Below are 19,684 nucleotides of genomic sequence, written 5' to 3'. Positions count from 1 at the left end.
CTACAATTTCATATTAAATTTGTCCTCATCCGACTTCGTATAAAAAATTATAAATTTTTTAAGATAAGATATTATCCATTACCAAATACGGTTCCATATGTGAATCACCTGTGGTAATTATTCCATTTACAGAGACGGTTCACATAAAGAACCGTCTCTAGAAATACCTTTTAACAAACGGTTTACATAAGAAATCATATGTGGTAATCATCCTATTTTCAGACACGGTTCACATAAGAAACTGCATAAGGAAATGACATTTTACACAGACGCTTCATATAAAGAATCATATGTGGTAACCATCATATTTTCGTAGGTGGCTATCTATAGAAATTTATTTCTATAGATGGCCCAAAACTATAGGAACTACTTATACATTTTGTTATTTGAGTCGTCTTCGAAAAGATATTTTGGATGTCTCGAAAAATAATTTTTTAGTAGTATGTGCATGTGAATTTGTTCATTTTGGATGTCTCGAAAAATAATTTTTTAGTAGTGTGTGCATGTTAATTTGTGAACATCTTGTTCATATAACAACGGCTGCAGAAAAGGTAGAGATGAAACTGGCTAAAGGTTGATTCATTACATTCTTAATTGCCGAAAGATTCTCTCTCTAGCTGTCGGCCTCGCATCTCCCTCACCCATTTTAGTTTCCTTCACTCAACAATATATTGTCTACTGTTGTTAGTATATTTTTATTTCCCATGCCAGTTACAAACATTTCATTGCAAGGCATCTTTACTAATGTTGTTTCTTGGCAATTTGGACATCACCACAGTGACGAAATTCAAGAAGGAATTCCCGTGAAATTCTGATTACCCCGTTGCCATATAATCAAATGTTGCTTATCGCGCTTGCTCGTTTGAACACCTTATTTGTGATATCTTCTGTATAGTTGGTTAGGGGGGGCCCCGGGTGCCGCACCTTTATAGCCTCGTCACATTTTTTCCGAGGGAAAAAGGGTAAGCAGTTTTTTTTTACACCTCTCGACTGGTATAAATGTAGCATCTGTTCGTACAAACACACACAACACACACCACATCACACATTCAACACAAATACACAGACCTACATCTATACGAAGCAAAACGTCCTTCTAAAAATCGATGAAACCAGCTGGTTCCGTAGGTGACGGGCACATCACAATCCCCTTTTAGCTCCATGCACAAGAGGCAGACCTGAAATTAAACGGAAAAAACCCCGATGCATACCCGCATCGAGCATCGCTCGAACGCGCGCTGGCTCAGACGCACGCGTTGTCCTTGCCAACCGAGGCGACCCTCCGATGCAAAAAGGGTAAGGAGTTGGAGTAAGAAGAAGTACATGGACGTCGAGCCCCATATATTTTTTCTGCATTCGCCACAGGGCACTACTCATCTCCTGAGCTGGTAGATGAATGACTAATGTGCTACCTGCTTTAGAAGTAGTGCTGCTCAGTGCTCACCTCTTTTCATATGAAAATCGAATCGGTCCTTGTGTGGCGCTTGTCATTTGATGCGTAATTGCAACACGCTTATCTTGATGCACTGCAGCAGAATGTGGGCATCAGCCATGCCTCCACAATCAGCAGAGATGTGCCGTGCACTCTACCCTCGATGACACGATTATAGACGAATCTTTCACGATTATAGAAGGCTAAAGTACTCGACACGTAATACCCGCCATGTAATCGAAGCATTGAGTTTTTTATCTCTCTATCTCTCTCTCTTTTTTTTTTTTTTTGGAGGGAGAGCTAAGACATCCTTCTGGGAAGCTTCAACCAGCAAGCAACTTGTCAGTAGCACAGGAGCGAGCGAGAGAATGCATGCCACATCCCGGCTCGCAACACAGCCGACCAGCAAATGTTCAATGGTTTCTTTCTGCTCCTTGACAGCAGAGAGCACACTCAGCATTGTCATGCAAACCATGTCGTTGCAGACGTTCCGAAGTCCAGCAGCATCGGTGGAGCACCAGCCAGATGACTGGCATTTCAGAGGGGGGCCTGTCTTTCAAAGCTGATTACTGCCGAGGACATGTGTCTGATCGAAGAACAAATCTTTGCAGGCACTGGACGACGAGTATTGCTAGGAAGCCGACCAAGCTTTGGAGGTGAAACAAATTATTCCTTCAGGTGAAAGCTTTGCAGGTGCATATACATATACTATATGGAAAATAAGTGATCAACGCGCGAAAACGGAGCCGGCATATCTTGTCCTGTCCTTTGGCGAAAATTGCAACATCACACAGCAAAGAGTTAGAGCAAGTGGCCAACTCATAGCTGGCAAAACGATAGTCAGAAGATAAAATACTGACTAGCGAAATGGAGCGTCATGCGCCAACCGAAAGAACAGAGTGGTTTAGGGATCAGCAACCTTGATGCGCAAAGTATGGTCCTTCTCTACAAATGGTTGTATAAATTGGAGACGGAAGAGGGGACTTGGCAGGAATTGCTGCGAAACAAATATCTTGGTTCTATGTCAAGGGTCACATGGAAAGTTAGGTACTCTTATTTTTAGGTTAGGCTAGACTGATGAAGGTCAAACATATCCTTTTTCGCTTTGACTCCTACATCATTAAGAATGGCTCCTAAATCAGATTCTAGAGCATCAATAGGAAATGTGCCACTTAGATATCAATTTCCATGCATGTATAATATTGTGCAAAACAAGGACGCCACTGTTGCCGTAGTGCTACAGTCAAATCCGCCAGAAATTTCTTTCCAGAGGAGCCTGGTTAGTCCTAATCTCACGGCGTGGAGCCAATTGCTCCAAAGCCTTTCTCATATTAACTTATCTCAAGGGCGTGATAGTTTCGGTGGAACCTGATCCAATCTGGAACTTTTTGTACAAACTCCCTTTATTGTGCTCTAATTCATTATAATACACCAATTATGAATAGAAAATTATGAAAATTAAGGTACCACTAAAAATCAAAATCTTTCTATGGTATTTGTGCAAAGGAGTTTTATTAATCAATGATAACTTATCTAAAAGATAATGACAAGGTAGTCAAAAGTGTTACTTCTGCCATAAAGATAAGACGATTAAGCACCTCTTTTTTATTACCGTTTTACCCGATTAGTATGGTCCATAGTCCAAGTGGCTTCTAATATTTACTCATCACGTAGCGCTTCTAATTTTATTTGGTAATTGGCTCTATAGTCTAATTAAACAATGGAAAGCCAATATACCTTTTGTTGGTCTATATGTTTATGCAGAAATAATTTTTTCTTTAACATGAAACAAAATTTTTCTCTGTTGCAGGTTATCTAGTCGTGTACACATTGGCTCCGTACATAGTCTATTCTATAGCGACAGGAGCGTCAAGAGTCGGTGGCTACGATGTGCACACACTTAGAGCAGGTGGTCTGAGTGCTCTTTACCTGTTTTAGGTGACAGTCTAGACTTCTGATCATAGATATACCTACATAGACCCGCTCTAGAGTGTTCTTCTTATGTTAAGCTTTATGTTGAGTCTAGAAGTTTTGCCTGGTTGTTTTTGTTTTGTTTTTATTGGCCGTATGCATCTTAGTTATCTAGAGATTAGATGTGTAATCTTTTTACAGTTGTATTTTTTTTTGATGTAATGATATGAGTAAAATAAAACATTTCTTTAAAAAAAAAAAGAAAACTCATAGCTGGCCCTGAGCAGCAGCCGCTGAAGGTGATACTTCGCCTCCCGCGCGGAGTGCTTCATTGACGCGGCACCCATCGGTAACGGCGGCCTTGGCGCCATGGTCTGGGGCGGCGTCCCCCTGGTCAAGCTCCAGCTCAACCGTAAATTTCTCACTTGCCTTGCTTAATTCACTCCCGGTGTGATTTGATCTTTAGATATTTCAACCTTGTGAGGGTTGATTGGTCAAATGGAAAGAAGGAGTTGTAAAACTAGCCGCGAATATGCTCCGTGAGATGGAGTTGCATAGTAGAATGTATCTCGAATAAGTTTGCCCTCTTCCATACAAAAAGTTTGGCCTCACAGAAATGAACACGAAAGAAAAAAAAGAAAAGATTTGCATCTTTGCACACATACACTTTGTTGTGCTGTACTAATTATCAGGTCAGATTAGCATGAACAAAACGAAAGAAAAGACACTGAAAGAAACAAAATAAACAGATGAAACGTTGGGCCCAAAAAATGGGAAAAGAAAAACCAGGAGGCCTGCCTGCCGGCATGTTTGTCTTCTCCCCTGGCGCCAAATGATCAAGAAACCAAAAGCACAAGCATCCTCCTCGCACTCTCCTTATTCTCCATCCACCACTGTCCAAGCCTTTTCACTTCCTCCCGTCCTCGGTTCTCCTCCACATGGACGGTGGCAGCAGCGGCGGCGGCGACTGGGTATGGCTGCACCGGCCTACCGAGGCGGAGGCCGTGGCCGCAGCTTCAGCCGCACGGCGGAAATGGTCGGCTGCTGTGACAGAGGTGGAGGAGGAGCGGCCGTTGAAGGTGGTATTTGCGTCGCCGGCGGAGTACTTCACGGACGCGGCGCCGATCGGGAATGGCAGCCTCGGTGGCATGGTCTGGGGCGGCGTCGCCACCGAAAAGCTCCAGCTTAACCGTAATTGATGTCTTCACTTTACGTTGCTTAAATCTAGTATATATTTGTTTACTGGGTGTGCAAGATGAAGCAATAATGGGTTATTATGTTGCAGTAGACATAGGCACCATGAAAATAGGTATAGACTTCGATCAGAGAGAGGGAGAGAGTATAATTAACATATGTATAGACTTTGATCAAAGGGAGTTGCTAAATCATAATTTTTTCACACATACGCAGCATGAATTTTATTATACATTAGTCATCTCTGGCATACAATATGATAACGTCTAAGGTTCATCATATCGTAAGTCCAATATTTTTGTCGACCCAAAACCCATTCCAAATGTACTTCCACCATCTAATTACCAATTCACTTTTTTCTTAGATTTTTAGCCAAATGAACTAAAGTGGGCTGGTTTTGTACCATGGGTTGATTCACTTTGCATCCCTAGTTATGGAAGATACATTTCGCATCCATCATGTGCGATGCTTGTTATTGATATGAATTTTGTTGACCACATTGATGACATCCAACTTGTCTCACTTATCTCATAGATATGACATCCAACTGTAGAGGTCCAAAAATAGGGCAAACGAAGTTTGATAGTAAACAATCAGAACTGATCACTAATAGCAAGCCAAATGTGCGGCACGAGGTTTTCTCATTCTTTCACCGTAGTTTGCTATTGCCATACCAGGCTTCCATTCACTACTGCAGAATGCTTCATTAGACGGCGTCAAACCTTCATGCCAGACGATTTTCCTTCCGCCTACTATAAAGTGTTTGTGATGATCCCTCCAATTAATAACAAATGGTTTGGCAACCATCTCTGATAAATAATATTACATACGGTTCATAAGAAAATAACCATCCGAGATATATGCCATTCAAGTGACCACAGACAATAAGAACCGTCTGTGATGCCTATATCACAGACAGTTTGTTTGGTAAATGTCACACCTGATTTTAAGATCAAAATAAATGTAAACTATATATATACCAGGATAAAATTTCATACATATAGCGACGTCATAAGTGAGTAACAGAAACAATATCCTTAACTTAAACATACCTTCGTTCTTACAAAAGGGACTAGCGATGCAGTGAAATTAAACGTAGTCTTCAACCTTTCAGGCAATTCCACAGGCAATCGACGGAGAACACACTCTAGAACACGCCATCTTCTATGAAGTCTTCAAAATCTTTCCCAACTGAGCAACATTATTTGGATATAGCAAGTGTGAGTAAATAGAATACTCAGTAAGTGTGGAAAAATATTACATAAGTCTAATATCAAAAATAGCTTAACTCAGGAGTTTATTTGCATAAATATTATTTTAATAGTAAAACAGTTATAAAAGCAACATATTTACTATGTGAAAGATCTTTTAAAACTTGAGCCAAGGTTCCAACCACCTTACTCCTCATCTGAGGTTCCATCCACCTCTATCCAAAAATCTAAGGTCGAATCACAATTCCCACCACTGTGATCCATCTGAACCAACCAAAGACCATCCAAACCATCCGAAATCACCCGACTAATCATGTGAGGACTCCATGCCACTCATGACCATGAGCATGACTGCTATATCAGTTTTCACTCTGCAGAGGTCATACACTTTACCCACAAGACGTGTCTTCCTGTTTTGCCGAGTAACTGTTGGCCGACGAATGACTCTTACACACTTCCGAGGTGTGCGCTAGGAATCCAATGCAAAGTCTATCCAATACCTCTCTCAGCACATGTTGACCTGCTAAGGTTTCACTACCGTACATAAGTGGAGTACACCCTCGACCCCAGAAGCCCCCTCTTGCGCCTTGCGGTTCCAGGAAGTACACACTTCCATCCTCGTACCACCAAATGATTTTCCTGAGAGGATAGCGAATTACTCAGCTAGGCCCGTCCCATATCAGGCTTGTGGTTATACTGTTTTCATAGGTGGTCACTCCACGAACTGGTCCTTAACATGGTCTGGGCAAGACCACCAACAACCCAACAACAGGGTAATAACCAATTATCCGAAAGCCAACAATTCTGCCTAGAACATATCCACAGGCCAACCAACATATCAACTTGCCCAGACCCTACTTTTCAGGTCTAAGCATTTTACCAAAGTTCATCAATATTAACCAAAACATATTTTCCTATGCTACCCATGAGTAAGCACAGCTAAGCATTTTCTACCAAGAACATGACAACTAGACTACGGCTACAAAGAAGGTTATGGAAAACTAGTAAACCCTAACAATAGGATATCATGTTTGATGAGCATGCAATTTGTAAAACAAAACTTTACAAAAATAGACGCAAAATGTTCAAGAACACTTGCCTTTTTCGAAGTGTTGCTCAAAATCCGTGAAGTCTTAATCTTAGATGTTGTTGAACATTCCCAGGACAAACTTCTCTACACACGAATAAATCAAGCAACACAAAGAACAAGCATTGGACAAGGCTAACAAACAAACAAACTAATGCTATGGCTAGCCAGGGCACGATTTTAGGAAGATTCGGGCGTAAGAACCGCCCAAATCGGAGCAATGACGCGAATACTACGGCTAAACGAATTTTTAAGCGACTAAAAACGAGAAAAACTATTTTTCTGGACTTAAACCTAATTTTTAAAAGGCCAAAAACTTTTATTTAAAATTTAATAGAATTATTTTATAGCATAAAACTGATTAAAACAATTTTACGAAATTTATTTGTATTTTTGTAGAAATAAAACTAATTTTTATATGCATCAAAACAAATTAAAAACATTTATTTATCAAAGAATACATTTTTAAACATTATCAGAATTAATATATATTTTCTAAACTATTTTCCAAATTAAAACATTTATTCTAACATTTTTGCAATAATTTTTAGACTAGAAAAACATTAAATAACATTTATAGGAATAAAAAATATTTATAAACATTTACCTAAACTATTTTCTTTTTTCTGGAATTTTCTAAACATAAAACCTATTTTTTCAGAATATTCGGATTATCACGAATTATTTCCTAATGGGAAAATCAGATTACTACGTAAGCGATGATGTCATCAGCTGAACAGGCCGCTGACTCGGAGAGAGAGTGCTGACTGGATCTGACACGTTGGACAAAATGACGACGTGGCTACACACGAGGCATGCAGACTAGGCAACAGAGCTGACAGGGCACTTCATTAAATGAGAGCCGTTGATCTCGAATCGGACGGCTGAGATCGCCTAATGCGATGGGGTTTGCTTCCTCTAATCCTAGCCGAACACTTGAGATCGAATGGTGGAGAGACCATCTACCTCAGTTCTGGTTGAACAGCTGCGACGGCGATGGCTTCCGCGGTGATCGACGGTAAGAGAAGACTTGGGGTGGCGTTGGGGTGCTCGGGAGGCGACGACGAACGGTGGAGCGTGACCGGTTGACGATGGCAAGCTCGTTTGACGAGGTTGTAGGCGTCAGGGAAGACCAAAGAGGCTCGGCGACAGCGGGGCTTCAACGGTGAGCTTCGGCGGCGTCGTGGACTATGGTGGCAGAACTTGACGATGAAGGGTCGTGGACGACGAGGTGTGGGTGGAGGATGGCGTCACGCACTTAGACGGCGTCGAGGAGGCTTAGAGAGGTCCAGTGACTACGGCACGGTGTAGTGGAGCTTCAATGGAGGCGCGGAAGCTCTCTGGTGAGGGGAACTCGATGGGGAAAGGGGCTTTGAGCGTAGCACGGTGCAAAGAGGCTCAACCAAGTGTTTGATTTGGGTTTTAAAGAGGGAGGAGGGCGATTCGAGCTGGCCGATGAGGAATAATGGTAGCGGCGGAAAAATTGGGGCTTTGGTTCGTCTTCTCTCGTCGTGCAATTGCTCCTGGCTTGATGTTCCTCTTCAATGCGGCGTCGGTTGCCATGCATAGGTGTGTCCCCTCCTTAATTGCATGCGGAAAACGAAGAAAATCGAAATGGGCTAGGGTGTACACATGAAAGGAAGGGGAAAAATCGGGAGGTGAGAGATGATTCTAACGGTTTGGGCCCACTTGGTAGTGAGAGAGAGGAAGAGGGAAAATTGGACTGTCACAAACTAACCCCCTTAAATGAATCTCGTCCTTGAGATTTTAACTGCTCGGCGAACATCGAAAGAAAAATGTTATCTTTGGATCTTCATCGAGCTTCTTCGTAGCTTCTGCTTTTGGGCAGTAGCTCCATTGCACTCGTACAACACATTACTTTGCTCCTGACTACATGCTCTAGTCTCTTGGCCGGAATCTTGGCTGGGTATTCTTCATCGGTGAGGTCTTCTCATGACTCATCATCTTCTCGTGGTAGTACCTTCTTCGACACTTATAGGCACTTCTTGAACTGAGGTGTGTAATGCATCTCGTATATCGGCTGGCTTGGGTAACAGTTCTAAATGGTAGGCTACTTCACTTCAGCTGTTGGGATATTAGCTATGATCTCAGCCTTGACTCTTCCATTGGGAGTCTGACTATTCTTCAGCCATACTTGATCACTCCATTGTTCTTGGCCCGCCAGTCCACTCCGAGAATGACATTTATTCCTTCGGACTCTAGCACTACCAGATTGGCTGGTGAGTCTACCCCCCTTAAATTGAGGTTTACTTTAGGGCATCCAAGGGTAGATCTAATTTCTCCTTCTTTGGGACATTGGCAGGCCTGGAAAGAATGTAGCGGAAGCACGTATCTTCAAGTTCTCGGTGTAGGTGTTGCACTCTCGGTATAGGGCTTGGCGCGCAGCATCCCGAATCACCACTACAAAGCTTGCTCTTCTTTCGACAGACTTGTACATAAGGGCAACTTTGAACTCCCTGTTCTTGGCATGCTTTTTGGACGACGAGGTGTGGATGGAGGATGGCATCGCGCACTTAGACGGCGTCGAGGAGGCTTAGAGAGGTCCGACGATGACGGCGGGGTGTAATGGAGCTTCGGCAGAGGGGCGGAAGCTATCTGGTGAGGAGAACTCGACGGGGGAAGGGGCTTTGAGCGCGGCATGGTGCAAGGAGGCTCGACCAAGTGTTTGATTTGGGTTTTAAAGATGGAGGAGGGTGATTCGAGTTGGCCGGCGAGGAATAATGGTAGCGTCGAAAAAATTGGGGCTCGGTTTCCTCTTCTCTCGTCGTGCAATTGCTCCCGGCTTGATGTCCCTCTTCAATGCGGCATCGGTTTCCATGCATAGGTGTGTCCCCTCCTTAATCATGCACGGAAAACAAAGAAAATCGAAACGGGCTAGGGTGTACATAGGAAAGGAAGGAGAAAAATCGGGAGGTGAGAGATGATTCTAACGGTTGGGGCCCACTTGGCAGTGAGAGAGAGGAAGAGGGAAAATTGGACTGTCTCAGTAAAACTATCTGTATTATGTTCATATCATATAAGATTTACTTCTTAAACCGTATGTGTTATATTTATATCATATATAGTGTTTTTCTAAAACCGTCTACTTTATATCTCATACCACAATTGGTTTTCTTAAACTGTATTGTGTTGTGTTTTATATGCATTATTATAATACACATGCATTCATCACAAATAGTAGATATATACATATTTTTATCACATACATTCATCACATTACCCTATTTTGGATTAACTTGTAGCAAAGCATTAAAATTATAAGACAAAGGATTACAATAATATTACTTTTATGATCAGTCTTTGTGGTTCCCCCTTCTCTCCCGCTATTAGAACCCTTATCACCCGGGAGAGATCACTTGAGTCGAGAAGGGTTGAGTTGAATACTTCCCAAGCATCCGCATGATTTTACATACCTCCTATAGCAAGCACCTGTATAACCATGAACCTGTTCATGGCATTCGAGCCAGTTGATTAAATCCCAGGCTTTCAGCTATAAAATACGATATACTAAGCTATGGACTTGTACATAGGAAATGATCAAGTTCCAATTGACGATCTGAAAAGGCAAATATCATCGGCAATATTTAGAAGGGCAAAGTGCATCTAGCTATCCAACATCATCATTTTCCAATATGTGACCTCTTATCATTGGTCCATTTCATAATAAACATATCACCAATAGCAAAAAATTAAACAACAATTATTCAATTGTGCCTTAGTGATATGATGGGTAGCAGGGTTTAGGCAATTCACCTAAACTTCAACTAAAATTACTACAAAAGGCAACTAATCCACTAAAATCCTAAAATTAATCTATAATTGACCTAAAATAACCTAAAATCATTTTAATTGCATTTAAAATCATCTAGCATCGAATAGTCATCGATTTATGCACCTACTAGCATCGGCATCCATCCATGGTAGAAGAGATCGAGGCCGCGACAGCGCGGTGGAGGAGGTCGAGGCCGTGGTGGCACGATAGAGAAGGTCGGGGCTACGACAGCGCGGTGGAGGACGTTGGAGCTAGACCAGCGTGCGGTGGAAGAGGTTGGGGCAGTGGCGGCGCAATGGAGGGGGTCGAGGTAGTGGTATCACGTTGGATGAGGTCGGGGCCAAGTAACGCAGTGGATGAGGTCGGGGCAGTGGCGACGCATTAGAGGAGGTCGAGGCCGTGGCGGAGCGATGTGGACGACGTCAGGGTCACGATGGAAGATGTCGGGCCCATATAGGGTTTGGGAAAAATTGGAAGGGAAAATTTTGGGATATGAAACATATCACAGACCGTCTGTGATATACGTCATTGCAGACGGTTTTCTAATTGGAAACCGTCTGCGATATCTTTGATGCTTTGTTTTTTTTTTGCAATCTTCAATCCATATTGGTTTATATTATAATTGCATATTTTACTACACACATAGATATATTAATTACATATTGGTTTATTTTACAATTAACTAAAAGCCAAAATATGGCGTTTGTCCCATTTCATACACACAGAAATATATTATTTATGAATATTATTACTACATGTAGATAACACATTCTTTAAGTTCTTCCTACGTACATATAGATATTTACTACATATATCCTATGCTAGCCTATGCCTCTTTGTCGCTAAGCTACCAAGGGTTGCAGTGTAGCTGATGGCGATGATACTAGTGGCATTGCTATTGTCATCGTCACTGGAGTTGTCAGAGTTGGAGTCAACATAGGCACCCTCCTTGTCTCTGCGTCCTCGTCGGTGCGCTCCTGATCATCGTCTTCCTCTTTGGCGGATGTTGAGGTGGAAAACCTCCCTCGTATCCAATCCGAGGGTGCCAGTGAGGCTGAGTGGTGGAGTATTTATGGGCCAACTCCAAAAACTAGCGATTAGAGGATTCTGCCTAGAAAGCCTAGTCACCATATGATACGGTAACACCTACCGTATGTTACAGTGACATCACCATACGATACTCTGACCACCTTTCCAACGGTCAGAAATTTGACCGTTGGAGCTTTCTCTATACAATTGTATGATATAATGACCCATCATATAATACGGTGACTTGTCACACCATATGATACGGTGACTTAATCTTCATGGGGCACTGGTTGACAAACTCTGTCTCGCAGCACGATGCCTATCATATGATACAGTGACCTCACCATATGGTAGGATAACTTTGGAAAACTTTGCTGCTTTCTTTTTGTTCACCACGGATGTTACGGTGACTACTATCGTATGATACAGTGACCTATTTTTTCAAAGGGGACTTGTCCAATTCAATCTATGTCAAGTTCCGGTCCTTGTGGTTTCTCTTTCTTGATGTCTTGGATCTTCTTTTGGTCTATTGGAGTTAACCAAACCTAGTGTGCATCATCTACTAAGTAATTAACATAAAGATATTAGATCAAGCTACTAAATCCAAATCCCACTTCTTAGTACAGCCAAAGAAAACAAGCCTATTTACACAAATGATGCTCTCAACACCATGGTCATTTGTCTAAACAATAGTGTCAGTCCCCCGAGCACTCGGTTCTCCGAGGACCCGAACAGTCAAAACCGGGAGAGAGTGCTCGGGGAGGTGAACAGTGACCCCCGAGCACTCGGTTCCCCGAGGACCAAGAGAGGGCGTTCTCGGGAGAGAGTGCTCGGGGAGGTGAACAGTGACCCCCGAGCACTCGGTTCCCCGACGGCCCAGGAAGCCTCCCGTCAGTGGCCCCCACAGGGGTCCAGCGATGTGGTGTCAGTCAGTGAAAGACCCGATGCCGCATTTAAGGGCGCGCGTGGCCTGTCACCTCCAACTGCTCCCGCCACGCTCGGTATCAGTCCCTGCCATACTCTGGCAGAAGGGCGTGGGGACATTTAATGCACGGGTCCCATCCCGCGCCATCTGGCGCGCCTCGGGATAGCATTGCGAGGCCCAAGGCGTTCTGTCTGCCGCGCTGCTGTGGCAGGCGAACAAGACCGAACGGGCACGCCGGGACGCTTTGCGGCTACCCGGTGGGCCCTCTCCACGGCGTCCGTTGCCAGCGCCATCATGACGACTGAAGACCGGACGCGGGGCGCATTTTCAACCACCGTCACTTCGAGCAGAGGCCATGATGACGCCCTTTCCATTTATAGCGCTTTGGAACTCGTGCCCTCCCTTCCGGGGTACGCTACCGCCGGTGGGTATTTAAAGCAGCCAGCAAGCATAGTGAATCCAAGACAGATCGAAGGTGAATCCCTTCAGAGGTTCGGAGAGAGCGCAGACGCCGAGACTCGAAGAACCCTCAGTACAAGCACAGAAGCTGTGACCACTGAAGAACAAGGAGCCCAAGGCTCTAGGATAGGCAACATTCTTGTAACCAGTACATTCCTGAGAGATATTCTCAGGGCATTTATAGCATCCACACAGGAGTAGGGTGTTACGCGCAGTGCGGCCCGAACCTATCTAAAAATCCTCCCAGCGCATTTACTCTTTTCTGCATTAGATCATTCCACCCCACCTGCCATCGCATTTACATCCATTTATTTCTCCAGCAAACATATTCAGAATCATCCCCCGGCTGAATCTCTAAAAAGGGGTCCCTCAAAATCCCTGCGACAAGAGTTAACCCTCCGACAAATAGGTTCTTATATCTTTATGAAGCTCTTTTTTGACCTTGATGATTATCTTTTTGAGGTGTTTGAAACCCTAAGTCCATCACATGGGATCCATGAGATTAAACCTTGTATACTTGCAAATAATGTTACTCATATTGACTATATTGATATTAATCATCAAAATCATATTTACTTAAGGGAGTTGCTAATTTTCAATCGAGTGAAAATAAGGGTATGTTTCACTTGACAACAACAACTGTTAGATAAAGATCTAATGGCTGACAAAAAATTGATTCACAAGTGAATAATATTTTTTATAGTAGAGACATATATAATTTTTTGTGCATGCCAAGCAAAAATCCCTGACTAAGTACAGATCAAAAGACAGACGCATGATCAGATGGACAACATGTTGAGTGAGACAAAGCTCTGATTTCGATCGATTAAAACGTAGTAAATCCGTTTACCCTAATACTAGGGCACTTGATCTTTCAGCCATGCGAGCTAGGCTGATGCAACACACTCGTCGGTTCCAGAGATCCTCGCCACCATATTGACCAATGCCATGTCTTGCACCTTGCACGTGCATCTTCGTGCAAAATCGCGCGATGACTTCAAGATTTGAGAAGTTTTTGAGGATAATGTTTGAAGCGACATGTTGACTGACTGAGAGCTGATGGCCTGATGCAGATGACACCTTGTGGACCGGTGCGCCTGGGAACTACACCGACCCGGATGCGCCGGCTGCTCTTGCGGTGGTGAGGGGGCTCGTCGACCAAGGGCGGTTCGCCGACGCCACTGCGGCGGCCACGCGCCTATTCGGTGGCCAATCAGAGGTATGCCAAATTGCCAACAGTATGGCTTTTTTCTGTTACTTCACTTGCCATGCTGTCAAGCAGGATCAAAACATAGTATCTGTGCTTGACAGACCACACATAGTAATGCATTTGTAGTATGCTTTCCAGATTGACATTGCTTCCTTCAAACACGAATTCACATTGCTTTCTTCGAACATGAATTTTCTCTCCGAAGGTCTACCAACCTCTCGGCGATGTAAATCTGGACTTTGGCGCTTCCGATCAGGCGTATGATTCCTACAAAAGGGAGCTTGATTTACATACTGCAACCGTGGTCGTCACCTACAACATTGGGGCGGTGCAGTACACGAGGGAGCACTTCTGCTCAAACCCGCATCAAGTCATCGTCACCAGGATCTCTGCAAGCAAACCAGGGCAGATCTCCTGCACATTGTCCTTGAGCAGCCAGTTAAACCATAACGTCACTATGACTAATGCGAATGAGATGGTCATGGAAGGTATCTGCCCAGGACAGAGGCCTGGGCTGAGAAAAGGTGACTCCAATGCTGTCACAGGAATTAAGTTTGCGGCCGTTCTTGGTTTGCAGATGGGCGAGAGCACCGCAAAAGCAGCGGTTCTGAATGATCAGAAGTTGTTGAGACTTGACAATGCAGATTGGGTTGTTATAGTTGTTGCGGCTTCTTCCTCATTTAGTGGTCCATTTGTCAATCCTTCAGACTCTAAATTGGAACCCACATCCATAGCTCTGAATACACTGAACATCACTAGAAACTTAACATTTGATCAACTGAAAGCAGCCCATTTGGATGATTATCAGCGCCTCTTTTACCGTGTTACCTTGCAACTTTCACGAGGATTGAAGGACGACGCATGCGGTTTGATGACTGAAAAAGAAAGACCAGAAGAAGTTGGTGAAGCCATCAGAACATCAGCAGACAGGGTGGAGAGTTTTAGTGCTGATGAGGATCCATCTCTGGTTGAATTGCTATTCCAGTATGGACGTTATCTCCTCATTTCCTGCTCCAGGCCAGGGACTCAGGTTTCAAATCTGCAAGGAATATGGAGCCAAGATGTAGCACCTGCATGGGAGTAAGTTATTTTCAGTTTTCTCTAAGCAATGGATCTTCATATTCTGATCGCAATCAGTTACTTATATGGTTGTGTAAGATGTAGTTATCTAACACCTGTATGGTGCATAGTTTGTACAAAAAAAAAAGCAGTGCTTTTGGGAATATTACTCAAATATTCATAGATAATTGAGGATTCCAACGGTACTTAATCGCTATTTCTAAATAGAGGTGGCATGCACTAATGTAATTTGTTCATGCATCAGGGTGTTGTGTTGTGTTGTGAAGTCCTCAACAGTGTTTTACTTCTCACTTGTATCGACACATCCATTCGACTTGAGAACAATCAATATGAATTGCGAAGGGAAATTTTAGATAAATGTCCGCTTGATGCATATAATGTGTCTCAAAGTTATCCTAATACTTTCAGTAGTAGATTCCACGGCATCAATTATATTACAAAGGAGGAACATGAGAATTAGGTCAGGTGTATGGTGTTCTTCTCATTGTGTCCTTCCGGGACAGGTGTTGTGTGTGTAAAGTTTTTTCCTCTCTGAAAGGAAGGGGCAAAGTTCCTGCCATTTATATCTAAAAAATGGTAGGAGCCAAGGCCTTTCTCTGTTCTAAGCAGTAATGAATTAGGAACTACACTTTATACAATTAATGTCACCAAGAAAGAAAATTACAATGCAGATGACCAGTATTACAGGAACCCAATAGTGCACACCATATGTGAGGAGCCTCTTGCGCGTTTATTTAGTGATTACAAATGATTGCCTATTTATTTGTGATTCGTTTGTTCACCCTACTTTGCTTTTTCAGTGCAGTACCTCACCTGAACATAAATCTACAGATGAATTACTGGCCAGCGCTTCCTTGCAACCTTAGTGAATGCCAGGAACCATTATTCGACTTCCTTGCGTCTCTTGCAGTTAATGGCAGTAAAACAGCAAAAGTAAGTAAGGTTCTTTACTGTGATTGGTTTAGTGCAACTGCAGAGTTATTACAGCGATTAGATTACCTGAGAATTTGTCAATATCTGATTGTTTTAGTTCTGGTTCCTTGGGATCGAATTTGAGCAACCATGCAATATTGGTCCATCATTTCACTGCTTCATTTTATTAGAACCCGCAGAGGATCAGCGCATAAGTATTTCATAGTTTTTCTTATCAGAAACAGTTATTGGAACCTACCGTTGACAACCCAGAAACCAAGGGTTTCATAGTTTTCATTAGACCCACAGGGGACGGCACATCATTTTATTAAGAAAGAGAGAGATGAGGCAGACAAACAAGGCTGTCATAGTCCAAAGACAAATACCAAGATTCAAGCTTTTAACGATTATTGACAGAAACAATGCTAGTGAATAGTGTCAACAAATTATCTCTTCTTTTTTGACAAGATAGTGACAGCAAGTGATAAGTTAGTGAAGATGTACATGGTACAAAGTGTAATTGAACTAATAGTAGAGTATTACCTTCGTGTTATTTGTAAAAGTTAAACTTGAAACTGAAATTCATTTCATGCAAACAAAAACCTTTCATTCATTCTGTAGCAATATTCAAATACATTTTAAAATCCTGATTTGTTTTTGCAACTTTATGGGAAACTATGTAATTCTGACAGGTCAATTACGAAGCAAGTGGATGGGTAACACATCATGTCTCGGATATATGGGCAAAATCATCAGCCTTTATTAAGAATCCTAAGCATGCAGTGTGGCCAATGGGAGGTGCATGGCTTTGCACACATCTGTGGGAGCACTACCAATTTTCATTGGACAAAGTAAGAACTGGTCTTGTTATTAATATCCCTCCGGATCTCATTATCCAGTCTTTAAGAGAAACACATCTGAATAAATTGTTTGCGATTATTGCCAAACTAAATCAAATAGAACATATGAAAATGATGTTTAGAGTTACTTGCATAAAAATTGTTCAATTGTTCATAGCTGTCAAACATCTACTATCTTGGTAATACACAGAGACATATGTCAGGACTTCTTGGAGAACAGTGCATATCCATTGCTAGAAGGTTGTGCCACCTTTCTGGTTGACTGGTTGATCGAAGGGCCTGGAGGATATCTGGAAACCAATCCGTCAACATCTCCAGAGCATGCTTTCGTAGCTCCTGATGGTCAGCCAGCGAGCGTGAGCTACTCAACAACAATGGACATCTCAATCATAAGGGAGGTTTTTTCGGCTGTCCTTCTGTCTGCAGAGGTAATTAATCATAGTTATTTGTAAGTTTTCATCAAAAAATAATTATTTGTAAAGAGTGGCATAACTGTCAGTTGTGTTTCTTCAAAAATAGTGATCAGTTTGCCATGCTATAGGTCTTGGGGAAGTCCAATACTGTTTTGGCTGAGAGGATCAAGAAAGCACTACCAAGGCTTCCTCCCATACAGATTGCAAGAGACCGTACTATTATGGAGTGGGTGTGTGCTTTAGATCATGAGATGCATTTCCATGTTCCAGTTTCCCTATGTTCTAGAATTATTTTCTGAATGTGTCTATGCAGGCACTAGATTTCCAGGACCCAGAAGTCCGTCATAGGCACTTGTCGCATCTCTTTGGACTTTACCCAGGACATACTATAACTATGGAGAAAAGCCCTGATGTTTGTGAAGCTGTTGCCAATAGCCTTTATAAAAGAGGTTTGCACAACATAAATAAGCTGTGTTTGACATTTTGGTGATATGGACTGTCTCACCATATTCTGTATCTAACAGTTGTAGGCAATTTTAACATGTAAGACGAGGAAATATACATCACAATTTACTTGCTTGAAGTATGAGCTGTTACAATATGAAGCATTTTTCCCGTTGAACAATTCAACATATAGTTGTACTATTCCAAAGTAAAATGAATGTTTAGAGTCCAAGCCAAAGTGTCTGGGGAGACTGGGTTTCAAACTCTCAAACTCCAACATGGAGTGTGCGCGGACAGAAACTCTATATCTAAAGTATCTGCTTTGGAATATGTTTTTGTTTCTCAGTAGTTAGAATCCAATAGTCAAATCAAGTTCATATAAAAACCTTATTGTTGCGACAGATTCTTATTTAGGTACAACTGAAAAGCAATCAAGAAAGACCTAACCTTGAGGCTCTATGTAATTTATGACAATTAATGTTACAAAACTTTAATATATTACAAAACTGTGTTGGTTTCGTCATAATGTTGTAATCAGTGGAAGCCCTCCAAAATAATTTCTGATGTAGTAAAACACTAAGGCCTCGGCCATTTTCTTTCTATCTATGACAAAATCGATAGAGCTCCTGCCGTCCTTTCGAGAAAAATATATTATAAAACTGGATCTCTTTTCGAAGAAGTTGTTTCCTATCACTGCTAGAATTCTGTAATTTTATAATAGAGTTGTTTGATCATCAAGAAAACATCTCCCGTTTGCTTTTTAGGTGAAGATGGCCCAGGATGGTCGACCACATGGAAGATGGCCCTGTGGGCGCGTCTTTTGAACAGCGAGAATGCATACAGAATGGTCCTAAAATTGATCACTTTGGTTCCTCCTGGTGGGAAAGTTAACTTCGAAGGAGGACTGTATAGCAATCTGTGGACAGCGCACCCACCGTTCCAGATCGATGCAAATTTTGGGTACAAGCACATTCTCTAGCCTCTTGTTCTAAGTTTTAGATATTGCAGCTCACATGAATACGTTCTTACTCAGATTCACGGCGGCCATTGCTGAGATGCTTGTTCAGAGCACACAGAATGATCTCTACTTGCTCCCTGCTCTGCCACGCGGTAAATGGCCCAGAGGCTGTGTCAAAGGGCTGAGAGCTCGGGGTGATGTAACTGTCAACATATGCTGGGATGAAGGGGAGCTTCAAGAGGCAATGTTATGGTCAAATAATCAAAATTCAGTTACAAGGCTGCACTACGGCGAATGTGTTACCAATGTCATAGTTTGCTGTGGTAGTGTTTACAAGTTCAACAGGGGATTACAGTGCCTGGAGGCATGGCCCCTTGGCAAATAACTATCAGATGCATTTTCATAGGGAGGGTCAACCGATCAGCCATTTCAGTCTGTTTAGTTTTTCTGAACATGTGTTATATAGAGCCATATGAGTGACGTTTGCTGGAGAATTATTTCCTAGATTTGATTAATTTTCAGGACCTGGTTGCATTGGAGGTTTTTCAAAGGAATGTGAAGGCCCTGTTCTGTTTCCTGATAAATTTATGTTAAATATTCACACAGGGTCACAGGCTCCTTTTTGTTTCCTCGGATACTAACTCCTAGCTCTCCAAGAAGCATTCAGGAAATTGTTACTCACTCCATTTCGTTTTATAGGGCATATTAGGATATGAGAAAGTCTTTCGAAGTATACTTTGACCATTAATTGCTCTTACAACATATT

General features: G+C 42.4%; 1 protein-coding gene across 1 annotated transcript; it reads left to right on the top strand.

The window, feature by feature from the left end:
• Positions 1-4,281: 4,281 nt before the first annotated feature.
• On the top strand, positions 4,282-19,401 carry LOC133903200 (alpha-L-fucosidase 2-like). The gene is made up of 10 exons (XM_062344522.1): positions 4,282-4,534; positions 14,115-14,260; positions 14,457-15,331; positions 16,132-16,264; positions 16,936-17,094; positions 17,307-17,531; positions 17,645-17,746; positions 17,830-17,965; positions 18,725-18,920; positions 18,994-19,401. The coding sequence occupies exons 1-10, from the start codon at positions 4,282-4,284 to the stop codon at positions 19,301-19,303; spliced, it is 2,535 nt and encodes an 844-aa protein (XP_062200506.1). The 3' UTR covers positions 19,304-19,401.
• The last annotated feature ends 283 nt before the right edge of the window (positions 19,402-19,684 follow it).

Source organism: Phragmites australis, chromosome 21 (genome assembly GCF_958298935.1).
Source record: "Phragmites australis chromosome 21, lpPhrAust1.1, whole genome shotgun sequence".
Lineage (NCBI taxonomy): Eukaryota > Viridiplantae > Streptophyta > Magnoliopsida > Poales > Poaceae > Phragmites > Phragmites australis.
The sequence above is the reverse complement of the archived record's forward strand: the minus strand, read 5'-3'. Positions and strand labels throughout refer to the sequence as shown.